At 34.2% G+C, this 13,435-nt stretch overlaps 2 protein-coding genes across 2 annotated transcripts; both read left to right on the top strand.

The window, feature by feature from the left end:
- Nucleotides 1-2,792: 2,792 nt before the first annotated feature.
- LOC136808514 (adenylate kinase isoenzyme 6-like) lies at nt 2,793-3,427 on the top strand. Its single transcript, XM_067065040.1, has one exon. It carries the CDS (start codon nt 2,823-2,825, stop codon nt 3,369-3,371), a length of 549 nt encoding a protein of 182 aa, XP_066921141.1. The 5' UTR covers nt 2,793-2,822; the 3' UTR covers nt 3,372-3,427.
- An 891-nt stretch (nt 3,428-4,318) lies between these two features.
- Nucleotides 4,319-9,253, top strand: LOC136808513 (splicing factor YJU2-like). The gene is given in 10 exon segments (XM_067065039.1): nt 4,319-4,402; nt 4,768-4,868; nt 5,057-5,111; nt 5,626-5,715; nt 6,043-6,051; nt 6,053-6,178; nt 7,059-7,152; nt 7,399-7,498; nt 8,185-8,341; nt 8,764-9,253. Coding segments are annotated over 10 exon segments (1,161 nt in total). The 5' UTR covers nt 4,319-4,378; the 3' UTR covers nt 9,169-9,253.
- The last annotated feature ends 4,182 nt before the right edge of the window (nt 9,254-13,435 follow it).

Raw genomic sequence — 13,435 nt, 5'->3', positions numbered from 1 at the left:
TACCATTATTTTCAACTTTTCCCTAACTTAACTTTCCTTCCTCAAAAATGAAATTGAAGAAGAAGAAATTGACAACATCTTGATGGAGTGGCATATGACGTTATACGCACAGCAAATTACACGCTCATAATTTGTTCATTATATTGGGGCAGTGAACAGTTTTGTGATGATGGGTGCTGGGAAGTTTGCTGGTAGGCGCTCTCTAATTCTCCAGTCAGAGTTGGCCATTTTGAAGAAAAATAAAAAAATTAGGAAGGGCTCGCTAACAATTAAAAGTCATTTGTCATTTTTATTTCTATTTTTATTTGGTTGAGTTGCAGGAGGCCTGGAGGCCTATTTTCGCAACTATAAGATGCTTTCACTGAGCTTCCTGTCAGCACCTTGGACTGACCACCCAATTGTTATTTTGGAGAACTCAATGGCCTATTGAATAATTAATTACTCCACAACAGTTACCTAGAGATAAGATAATTTATCACGTTTTTATCGGCTGAGGGAAAGTAATGTACGTGGAGTAATTTGTTATTTAATAGCCCGTGGTAGACAGCGAGTGAAAAAAAAGAGAAGTGAGAAAATTTGTTTTTCATGTTTAGGATTGCTTCCTCTATCAAGAGGTAATTTCACATGGGATTTTCATGAGTGTGATCCTAAGTTATCATAGAACACAAATGAATAGAAATATTATTGTGTACTTATATACATTCCGATATGAAAAACTATGCACATTGTATAGGGTACTTTTAAGTTATTTCCAGACATTTCGCTATCATCCACAAGGTCTATGGTATGTAAAAATCTTTTTTATGAGACGCTCGGAATCATCGTAAGCAAAGCCATTCTAAATGACTTATACTAAAACCCTGTTTCTTTGTTCTGAACATCTAAGAAAACTCATCTTTGAATGTGTTTAGGGAGTCCATTTACAGTGGTTTAGAGAAAAAATATTTCCTTATCTTTAAATAGCAGCCTACAGATTACAAATTACACAACTTCTTATAAAGTGCAACTTTTTTAAACACCCATCCATGAGATTAAAGAAACCTTAATATTATTTTTTTCTTAGCAGCAAAACATGATTATGAAAAGAATAATGAGCCCCTGTCCCAGATTAATACTGAGAAATATGGGGCGGAAATATTGATCCAATCAGCGCCCCTTTACTATACTGTGAGCGAAAAAGCAGAATACAGCAACACAGTGCATTAAAATACAGCAACACAGTGCGATATCCCTGATATCGAAAGTGAACGGTAACTTCACTGGATTTATTTGCAAAATTAAAAATGGCAAAGTGTGTTGATTCCTGTTTTTGTAGGTTTGTTATTTCACTTTGAAACAGCGGTGGTGCAGCAACCAAGGCCAATGACCACTATACCACAGCGCCCTATGTCTATGTTGCAGAAATTTTGAGTCATTGTTGTTGTTGTTAAGGAGTCACTCACAAATCGATTTTAGAAAAACGTAGATTGATATTACTGTAACTTTGTGTAATGTTGCCATACTTTGTCTAATCTGGCTATAGCAACTATCTGGTTGGAAAAGTAGTTACAGTGATTTTATAAGCAGCTTATTCATAAGATTTAATCTAAAAACATTTTAAAGACCAGGATAGTTGCTATGACGGAATTAGACAAGGTACATGCATCGAAATAAGGGATAGAAAGTGCATCGCAATTTTTTGATAAGCATGATTTTGCATCCTAAAATGGATCAATTTTCAACTTTTAGCTTGTAAGTATTCCAAAAACGCATTGCGAATTGCGAAATGTGATATGCTAATTGGATCCCTGAGGTATGTTATGGTAATGGGTGGGTGAGTTTAAAAGGTTGTTTTTCATTATATGCCAAATGTTTCTTCTCATCATGATGTTTCTTTTTGATCACTTTTGCTGTTTTGAAAACCAAAACAAATGTCTACTTTTTGTTTGACGGCCCACGCAGCCCTTGAACTTTTGCAGATTGCTGTTTTTTCTGCTATAAAAACACAATCATAGTCATATAAAACCTTTACGGTGAGGTCGGGTAACTTGCATCAGTGGAAGCTAACATGTATAGCCCTCAAATGATTGACCTGGCTGGTCATTAAAATACAAAGTTAAATCAAAACAAACCTAATTTACAAAATTTACGGATTGTAATATATATTTGTCCTAATCACAAAAGTGATGTCATGCATAATCATGTTATATCATTATTGAATTATTAAATAACTATTATAATGATTATTAAATTTGTGATTACATTTCCAGCAGCCATCGAAAAACATCTAAATTCCCACCATCTTAAAATTTGTGATCTAGTATGATTTTTTATTATCCAACCATGCTGTTCAGGGATTTTTCTAAGCACTTTGAGCTGGGGCAGTTTTTAATATACCTTGATGGGAATTTGCTCAGCGAAGCTGTACATTGATGTAGCTGGGGGTCTGGTGGGTGTTCAGAGGGCAAAACTCTCGAAAAAACCTTGAATATGTAGATAATATTAGTTATTTGCGCTTGTAAACAACCAACAAGTTCAATTTTGGTAGAGCATTTTTTATTAAAGCTTTTCTATTTTGGATTGAGTTTCAAAAACTCAACTTAGATTGAGTATTTTGGCCGGTATTCAGACATAAAAAAGTGCTTAGAAAAATACCTGGTTGTTTTATTTTGCGACTCTGTGGGCGAGTAAAAATGGTAGAGTAGAGCTCTATGAGCGGCTCTTTTACATACAGAGTACTCTAAAGAAAGAAGATTCTCCATAAGATTATGGCATATTAACACAGTAGTTTTAACACACCCTCAAAGTTGTGTTATTTATAGTGGTTGTATTTTTAACAATTCATGACTCTGAAATTTTGTTTATTCCTAGAAATCATGTCAAGATCTCTACCTAATATATTAATAACAGGTACCCCGGGTACTGGGAAAAGTACCCTGGGTCAAGAACTTGCAACGCGTACCAATTTAAATTATATTAATGTTGGTGAACTCGCAAAACAGGAGGAGCTGTTTGATGGCTGGGATGATAAATATGACTGCCATGTTTTAGATGAAGATCGGGTTGTTGATGAAATGGAAGATAAAATGTCAGAAGGTGGAAATATTGTTGATTACCATGGCTGTGAGTTTTTCCCAGAACGCTGGTTTGATATTGTATTTGTGTTGAGAACCAATAATACTGTTTTATATGAAAGACTGGAACAACGAAAATATTCAGCAGAAAAAATACAAGAGAATGTACAGTGTGAGATATTTCAAACGTTATTGGAGGAAGCACGTGAAAGTTATGAAACTGATATTGTACATGAACTACAAAGTAATGATCCAGCAGATATGGAACGGAACATTGAACAAATTATGCAATGGATGCAGTGTTTTCAGAAGTCATAGCACATTTTTTATGTTGTGTTTTTTTAAATGAAATATATATTTTCTATCAATTCTCATTTCAGCTTTTATAGTGGCCTGTCAATACAGTTTCTTATGGTTGTGTTATGTTTATGCACACTAAATATAGTGCTGTACCGATTAGCGGGATAATCTAGTTGGGTTGAAATTTGACTTTCTAGAGGGGTCAAGACCCCCTTAAGGAGATAAAAGGTTTGGGGACCCCCTTAGGGGTAGTAAGAGGGGGTGGATCCTCTTACCTAAGTGCTAACCCCCCTTAGGAAATTGATTTAAAATTTCACTCCCCCCCTAGAAAATCAGTATAAATGAAAAATTGAAATTTTGCATAATTCAAGGAAGACCCCCCCCCCCCTTATCTAAGAAGCCCCCCCCCTTAGGTAAGAAGACCCCCCCTTAACTGGCAACCCCCCTTAGGAAAGTCATACTTTTAACACCCCCCCTTGCTTTTGGTTCATCAAACCCAAGACCCCCCCCCCTGAATGTAGGGGGGGGTAGAAACTATGACGTCCCTGTGTCACAGACCTGATGGGACACTCAACTCATTGAAAAATTTAGCCAAAATTTTTGTATCACTTTTAAAAATACCTCACGTTTTCAGCCCCATTATGAAGTTGACTTTAACTGCATCCCCATTTAAAGTTGAAGGAAAAAACCATCCCCAGGTCTTAACAAGTAACAGAAAAAAAAGAATGTCTAGTTGAAAAAGGGGTAAAACCAAGTTTATCATTTTGATATCCTTTGGGAGCCTTCTTGCTCCGCCTCAGTCTGTAATCGTTTTTGTTTTTGATTGATAATTTCTAAGCCCTTTGACTAAATTTGTTTGTTGTCAAATGTCACTCAACTGAATAATAATCAAAATTATTTGTATTATAAAAACCTGTATTTAGGGTGTCTTCGATAGGACATTTCACATTTTTTTCTTTTATATCTTCAGTCTAAGAATTAAAGAAATTAAAATTTGAAACAATATTTGAGAGAAAAGAGCAGCCATGTCTGAACGTAAAGTCCTCAATGTAAGTAAAAGTATCCAGTTCAATTCTTTAATGAATCTATATTAATTTAAATATTAGTTCTTTCCATAACTAGCTCTGTAATGATCCTTATTAAAGAATTCTAATTCAAATCACCAATCTCTTCACTCAAGACTTCTTTCAAGACTTCTTTAGAAAAATACGCGAAAAGTCCTTTCTTATTTCTATTTTATACTTCAGTGTTTAGCCTAGATATTAGAATTAACCATCTGAAGTTTTTGTAATTTGAAGCCATTTTCAAAGTTTAAATTTTAAAAACAATGGAGCGATACATTTTGGTGTTAAAACCATCTTCAAGCTTATAAGAGTACAAGAGTTCTACCCATCTGACATTTCATTTCTTTCAGAAATACTATCCACCAGACTTCGATCCAACTAAACTTCCAAAATTGAAGAGAGGGAAGGATCGACAGTTTGTTATCCGTATCATGGCTCCCTTTAGTATGAGGTAAAAGCTTTCATGATATTTATTTTTATAGATCTTGCATGATACCATTATGAACCAGGATATTTCATAAAAAATGTTGAAAAATTTCTAGCCATAAAAGAAATTTGCTAATCTATGATTTTATGAGTCAACTTTTTACATGGGTAGTGACAATCCAAAACAAAAATTTATATTCTATTATTTCGTAGATGCACGACCTGCGGTGAATATATTTACAAAGGAAGGAAATTCAATTCTCGAATGGTTAGTATTCTACCATGTTACCTTTTTTGATTTTCTGTTGTTGATTAACTAAATTCCCAATTTTTAGATATTGCTTTGCATGGTAGGTTTACAGACACAAGGTCTATGCTTTACAGACATATATATGTGAAGAAATAAGAATTTCTGTCCAACTGTATATATTTTTTTATTTTTTATTTTTTTATTTATTTTTATCTATAATATAGGTAACACGAACAAATAGTACAAAACTAAAGGTTCCTAACCTCCCGCAAAAGGACCACCAAATCATACCGCCAGGGGAAGGAACCCAAACTAAGCTAACAATAAATTAACAAACTATATTCACTCAGGAGATTGGGTGGCAGAGCAGCATATGCATTTTGTCCTTATATTAGGACTCGTCAGCACTGCATACTGCACCCTGACTGGCCAGATCGATTTAGCTTTATATATAGCTGAATTTATTTTTCATATTCTTCGCATGAGTTATTTATAGCAAATCATAACAAAGCATTTTTGACGTCTTTTCCAGGAAACGGTACAGAATGAGAACTACTTGGGTTTGCGTATTTATCGATTCTACATCCGGTGCACCAAATGCATTTCTGAGATCACTTTTAAGGTAAGTCGTACTAGTTCTCAAAACCCTGAGCAAGGTTTTATTAAGATTAATGTTTTTGTGATTGATATTTTCATTGTATAAAAAATTCGAATCATTTAACCTATTTTCCACGTAGAAATTCTATCGTATTAAAACAATGATATATTTTTTTGGGACTTATGTATAAAGTGCTGTAAAATACAGGTTTGGGATTATAAGCAATGGAATTTCTAATTCTAATCACACCCAAAGAATGAAATTAATTACTTTCTGTTGCGATTGACTGTTGGTTAGAAGTCTAACGGGGAAATTTTCTACCTAACTTCCACGCTTTTGTTATTTCTTCAGACTGATCCAAAAGAGTTCTGATTACGTGATGGAAAAGGGTGCAACCAGGAACTTCGAATCGTTGAGGCGACTACAAGAGAAGATTGAACGAGAAAGCAAAGAAGTTGAACAAGAAGAAGCTGCTAACCCTATGAAAGTACGGTACTGTATTTTTTTTCTTAAAAGAATCCCCAGTCAACTACTAGTCTAATGATCCCACTATTATAATTTTAAGCAGGAGGGGATCAGTACTATAATCTCTGACATCATGGCGCTTATCGACATAGTATCCAGACAAAGATTTGAGAAAAGTTTACATTGATACCAATTAGCGATTTTCATCATTTTTTAAAAATAGTTTACTACATGTTTTTTTTATAAGCATACAAAAATCTGAAGACAGGCTCAGAGATGCTTAGGTCGAAAGCTTTATAAGGCTGAAAAATGCTTGAGGGGATGCTTATATCCTAATACTTAATACTGCTTATATGCTGCTATACTACTATAATACTGCTTATATCCATACTACAAAGTAGCTTATACCTTTTTCATAGGCTCGAAGTAATGCTTAGCATATGCTTAATTTTTCCCCATATCTGAGCCTAGATATGCTTATAAGTGCAATGCTTATAAAAACAACAAGCATGTAATTAACCAATTTTACTTTCTGAAAGAAGGTAACACTGACATGACTTCAAATTACTCTGGAGACCCGATTCTTCCAAAACTCCAGCTCTCTCGTATTTTTTTCGTTCCGATAGATGATATGATACGGTCTTGAATATCCTTTATTCTCATTGTCACAAAAGTTCTTCATGTCAAACATCCCTTTTATCACCTGAGCATCAGTGGGGATTCTTTCTATATTGATTTAGGTGTTTTGGCACAATGGTACAATCATTTTAAAATTTTTCAAATCGACCAACACTGTTTTAAGTGTCAATTAAATTTAGCTTCTAAAATTAGAAAATCGATCAAGATTTGCTTGAATTTAATTAATTTTTTGCATTCTATATTTTTCCGATTTCACACTTCAGGCTCTGGAAACTCGAACTCGTGACTCGAAACGTGAAATGGAGTCGATCGAAAAGTTGGAAGAATTGAGAGACTTGAACACGCGGGCTGCTGCAAGTAAGCGTGCTACTGCTCTGTTCTGATTAAATAAATTTGTGTCTGATTTTTAAGTGTATCCAGTACACTTTAAGCTGTCTTTGAGTCAGTCTTTAAGTCAGTACCTTTGCATAATCCTTTAAGCTGTCTTTAAGTCAGTCTAAGCAAAGAAACAGTTTATGAAATTTCAAACATAAAAAAAATTAACAAAATTTAGGCTCATGAAAATTTATGTGCATTACCCCTCTTTTTGTTTTACCTTTTTAGTCGATCCGGAGAAATTGATAGAAGATCACTTGAGGGTTGGTCAAAGGTTGGTTGAAGATGAAATCAAACGACAGGAACAAGAAGATGAAGATATGATCAAGTATGAACCAATTTTGTTGTGCAATAGGGATTGTGTTACCTTAAAGGAAGAAATTTTGGCGGGAATTTAATTTGGCGGATGGCCAAAAAAGTTTTTTCAGAGGGAATTTAATTTGGCGGATGGACGAAAAAACTGAATTCGGCGGGAATTTAATTTGGCGGTCGCTTAAAAATTTAACCTTAAGATGGCGTCAAAACAGCGAAAAAATAGTAAAAACACCTTAAAAGAGATCATATTTTCAAAATGTTTAATTTGGCGGGAATTTAATTTGGCGGATGGCGGAAAAAAGAAATTTTGGCGGGAACTTAATTTGGCGGATTTCAGTCAAATCCGCCAAATCCGCCAAATTTTCTTTCCGCCAAAATTTCTCCCTTTAAGGTATTAAATAGTAACCTTAAAGTAGAATTGCTGCTGCTTTAATGATCAATTTGAGTTTTTTGCTTTCTGTGAGATAAATCTCAGATACAAGATTCCAATAATTTATTCAGTTGGGTTGGAAATCGGGATTTTTTAGAGGAAAGAAAATGACTGAAATGGAATGCAGTTAATCCCATTGAGTCAAAGAGACGGGGTTTCGCAGCACAGAAAATGCTCAAAATGTGATTATGATTGTCATTAAGAATAAACTTCTTAGTAATTAGTCTTTTCATCTAGCCATACAAAAAACCATCATTATTTTTCTTTAGAAATATTTTCGGTAAGAGCGGTACAGGAGGTGACGGATACCTACGGCGTATAATCGATGACGGAAGCAGTGACGACGATGACGCTTCGACTTCTCATCAAAGTTCGTCGTCGTCGGCTGGGGACAAAAGAAAAGCTACTGATTTACTATTGGACAGAGTAAGAAATGTGAAAACTATTCTTTAGAATGTTTGCTAACGTCTTTTACTTTTTGCGAACTTTTGTATAATAATTTCTCCAATACACATTATAAGAAGCTTTCCCGATAAATTTGTTGAAAATGTTCAACTTCAATATTCGTCTCACTTATTGAAAAAATTTTATCAAACCCATTTTTTTCAGACTCGCTACTATCGAATCAGAGATAATCAAAGGATCCGATCCTTTCATATTATTAGATATTATATATTATAACATCGCTGTCGTACTGTGTTAACCTTATCGAATATAACAGCAACAAATATGACTAAAGAAAAAAATGATAGTAGCCCTCCAATATTGTAGATTTCGGTCTAAGAAATCTCATGCAAAGGAAATAGAACACGATCATTTTTTCTAAAGTTTTTTTTTTCAACTTTCAGGATGATGTTGCTGGCAGTTCAAGTTCATATACAACCTCTTCCTCATCGTTGTCAATGGGCCCTACACCTGATCCCAGTAACAAAAAAGCTAAACTGAAAACACCCTTTGATGACCTAGCATCTATGGTCAAAGTCAGTAAAAATAAAAATAAAGAAAAGTTGGCTGAAGAACAAGCCAAAGCGGAAACGGAACGATTGGAAGCAGAAAAACGGAAAAAGGAAGAAGAAGAAGAAATGGAACGGAAACAAAAAAATATTGTTAAAGAACCAGAAGCGCTGCCCGCTTATAAAATCAATTTAAAGAAACAGACTGATAATAGTAATGCGAAGATGAAAGGAGCTTCGTTGAGCTTGTTGGGTGGATATGGTTCGATGAGTGGGAGCGATGATAGTGAGCAAGATTGAGTGGATTATTTATTTTTGTACATAACATTTTAACCTTTTTACTCCCACGTGTCTCATAAACGGAGGTAGGAATAAAGAGGTGGATTGGGAAAATGTCTAAATTCTTATAAACGGGGCGACCTAAGTGCTGGATACCCCCGCAAGAAGGTAAATATGGAAACTTTTAAAAACATTTTCAAAATTAATGATATTGATAAATTGGGAGTCCTAATAAGGTCTAGGAGGCTAGTACAAATCGAAAAATTAACAAAATGGGTATCTCCGAGGAAGTTAAGGATTTAAATGTGTGACTCCCTGATTCCATTAAATGAAATAATGCAATGTTTTTGAGTCGAGTGAACTTAATTATTTTGTTTCGTGGTTTATCTGAATGGAATTTGATGAAGTACAATACCTTTCCTGACATTTTCCATGATTATTCAAGCAATTATTATTGGCTGCAGCTAGAAATTTATAGCCTAATCTTTGTGGATGGGCTGAAGCTTTCATAAGATACTTTACTGATTTTGATTGGTCATTTAATAAAGTGATCTTCGCATAGAGATGACGTGCTATTTAGAGAAAAGTAACAAAATTGATTCATTATAAGTTAACGTGCAACCAAATCAAAAAAAAGCTTGTTTGAATTCATGATATTCATGACGTAATATTTTCTACGGAAAGACCCCGTTTTTTGCCAGTAGTGGCAAATTTTATACAACTTTTGTCTAGTTTAAATTTGCCACTACCGGTTAAAACCGGGGTATTTCCTTAGAAAACATGACATAATGAATACCATGAATTATCCCATCCACGTCTTGATGCCGATAAATTTGCAATCAAAAATATTTTTCGACTGAATTCATCCATTCCAATTGAATTTACATTCCATAACCATGTGTCATTTTCTTAAATTACTTTAGTTTTCTTCTATAGTAGAAAATCTATATGAAATATACTTTGGAAAGCTTCTGTGTCTTTAATTCATTTACACCTTATTGTCTTTTTTTAATATTTATAGCAATAAGTTAATAAAAATACAAGGAAAAGTAAAAAAAAGTTATGGAAGATGAAATCAGCATTACTTGGACATAACAATGATGCTTTACCAAGAGAGTGTTTCATACATGGAGAAGACAAGCAATCATATGGAACACCTTTATGGTTAGAATTCCACAAAGACAAAAAGTCTTCAGAAAGAATAAAATCCGATTTAGCGAGTAATGGCAAAGCTATTGTTATTGAGAAACCATCAAAAAAAGTCGAGGGTGAGGTTTTCTTTGAATGTCCACTCTTATTCTACACACTTCAACACTCGGAATTGTCACTGATGTCCAGCCAGAAATTCTGGTTTAGTTATTTTTCATTCTCTTATACTCTGAGTAATAGTTTTCAATATGGTTTAGTAGCAGATTACACTACTGAAGGCAATATCAAATTAAGTGGACGCAAAGTTGATGATGAAAATATTCGAATACGAAATTGGATAGATGACATTGAGTTATACACCATTGAATTACAACTCGAAGAAGTCTATGACATAAATGTATTTTTGAACTTTACATTGGATGATAAAACTGTAAGTGTTATTATTGAAGTTGACAATATTAAAGTGGCGCACTTTTTCAAGTGTGTTTGGTCAGATGGTCAGATTTTATCCTTGGAGAAAATTCATTTTGTAGATCTTCACAGTCTTGGTATGAAATTTATCATTGATTCAAAATTCAATGATGCTGGAGATAAGATTGCTATTTCATCGCAGACTGGCAGTTTTCTTGTTTACTCTTTAAGAACTCAAGCTGTGTTACTTCTGGAAGAGGTGGCAGATTTTAAGGACTTTTTTTGGTCAACTGATGTAAAAAATAATGAAATGTTGGTTAATTTCTATAGGCAGGCTGGTTTAATTTGCGTTTTCAGCTTGAACTACAAGGAAGTCAACTTAAAAATTTTACAAGAGATAAATGTTTCGGACTTTCTTCAAGATGTAGATCAGTGGGACAAATGTTTGTTGACAGTTTCTAGTGGTATCTCTTTGGCTTTACTAGGGTATAACCACATTGTATATTTCATTGATCTTACCACTGGATTGCCTGTCCATCAATTGAATTCGCAAGTTGTCACAAGCTGTGATGTCCAGAATATCATGTTGAACTGGTGTTCGAATGAAATTGTTACACTGTACAGGGATAAAGTTGCTGACGAATATTTTATCCAAGTTAATCCTTTGTTGTATGGTAATAGAGTGGTGGAATCACTTTTCAATACTGCATTGAAAACTGTCTTGCTTAAATATTCTATCAATGATTTGTTGCAAATGAATTTACCAGAAAGTATAAAAACATATTTTAAGTGACAATGGATAACAATTCAAAGTGTAATAAAAATTGGGTTTGAAAATTAAATCAAGAAATTAGATCATAAAGATAATTTTAAGGATTTTGATTTATAAGTTTTTCACAAATTTGTCGGATTGTTAGTCTGTTCATCACATTGCCTGGGTCAACGATTTCTTCATATGATAGTAATGAACATATAGTGAGAGCGGAAAGGGGTCTGATACCCCCTCTTAAACGACCCCCCTTCTTGGCACCCCCCCCCTAACCTTTAAAAATGCCTATCCCTAAGGATTTTGGACAAAAATAGCTAACAAATATATGTGAAATATCTTTAGAGAGAGAAAGCGAAATAATAAGCCTCTTTCTTCTTTTTGTCTCAGACTTACTCTAACAGAAAACTTCCTTTCATGAAGACCAAATTTCATAACAGTGCTTGAAAATAATCTACAATATGTATATAATATTTAAACTATTCCCCTTCCTTGCTACCCCTTCCTTGTTACCCCCCTGTTTCATGAAAATTTCCGATCCTTCCCTTCTTTATTTTTTCGAAAGGTGTCATCCCTCCTTTAGAAAGAGGGGGGATCCGAACTATGAATTAGTGTCACTTCAAAATTTTGAAAAGGAAAAACCAATCAAACGGAGGAGGAAACAAATATCAAACAGGGGGTATTCAATCTCCGTGAAATCTGAAAGTTTTATTTTTTTCTCTTACATGAAAAACTCTCGTGATTTAAAGATTTTCTATCCTTGGCCATGAACATTTTTTTCTTACAACTTAATAAAACACTTTTGAAAATGTCGAAAATGCCCAATATTTTTGCCAAGCTCATTTCTTCAAATATCAATTCTCTCCCTCGATGCACACCAGTTCGATGTTTGCTCCACTATTAGCCCCATTTTCAATGTTAAGCATGATAAAATCTTGATGTTTGCTCCACTATTAGCCCATTTTCAATGTTAAGCATGATAAAATCCTGATGTATTCTAAGAATGGTTTAGTGGTGTATTCCTTACAAAGCCGAACGGTTCTCGCCAATCCAAGACGTGGATGAGTAATGTCAGAATTTCGAATGGTCTTATGATTTGACTAATGGTGAAATCTTGGTTAATCTTGATCGCGGGAGGAAAGAAATTTTCGTTTTTTCAATTAATTCTCAACAAAATACTTTCTGAATTTATTACACAAAATAAGTCTCCCACAAAACATCCCAAATATGCCAGATTCAGGCAATATACCATGGGTGTGGAAAGTTACTTCTGGAAATTCTTTGGTCTTGCTGGGTTACAAAGATGTTTATATCATTGATCCTTTTACTGGACAATTTATTCAAGAACTAAAGTCGAATTCAAACGATGATATTCTGGTCACAAATTTCAAGCTGAAGTGGTGCTCGAACGAATTGATTGTTTTTTACACCGAGAGCCGTTTTGAAGACCATCCTTTCGTGAATCGCTTCCATAAAGATGGTTTCCCTAAAAAAAACTTTACAAAAGTTTTCAAATTGAAAACAAGAGGGGTCGAAACCCTTTTACATTCAGCGTTGAAAGTTGTGTTGTTGAATTATCCTATCCACGATTTGGTGAAAATTAATTTACCAAAGACTATCAAGAAATTACTATGTGAGCTCAGTCAACTGACATGGATTGACTCCCATTTCTACCAATTGAGCTAAGGTATTTTTCTACATATATACTGTAAACTGATTGCGATCATCGTTGCGAGATCAAATCACAATCGACCTGATTGTGTTCCGATGGCACATGTTCTCTCTTCGTTACATTATGAAACGGCCGTTTAGATCCACTATTGTTATTCAAGTTAAACCTTTTGTAAGGGTATGATAAATAACACAAAAAAATTTTACCTTTGAATCTTGAATCTTTACTTAATTCTGTTTTACAGTTTTTGCCGATCATAATGTGATTTTAAGGTTTGTTTTGAAACGTAT

Source organism: Clytia hemisphaerica, unplaced genomic scaffold, assembly GCF_902728285.1.
Source record: "Clytia hemisphaerica strain Z4C2 unplaced genomic scaffold, Clytia hemisphaerica genome assembly, whole genome shotgun sequence".
Classification (NCBI taxonomy): domain Eukaryota; kingdom Metazoa; phylum Cnidaria; class Hydrozoa; order Leptothecata; family Clytiidae; genus Clytia; species Clytia hemisphaerica.
Note: the sequence above shows the minus strand (reverse complement) of the source record. Positions and strands in the feature narration are given on the sequence as shown.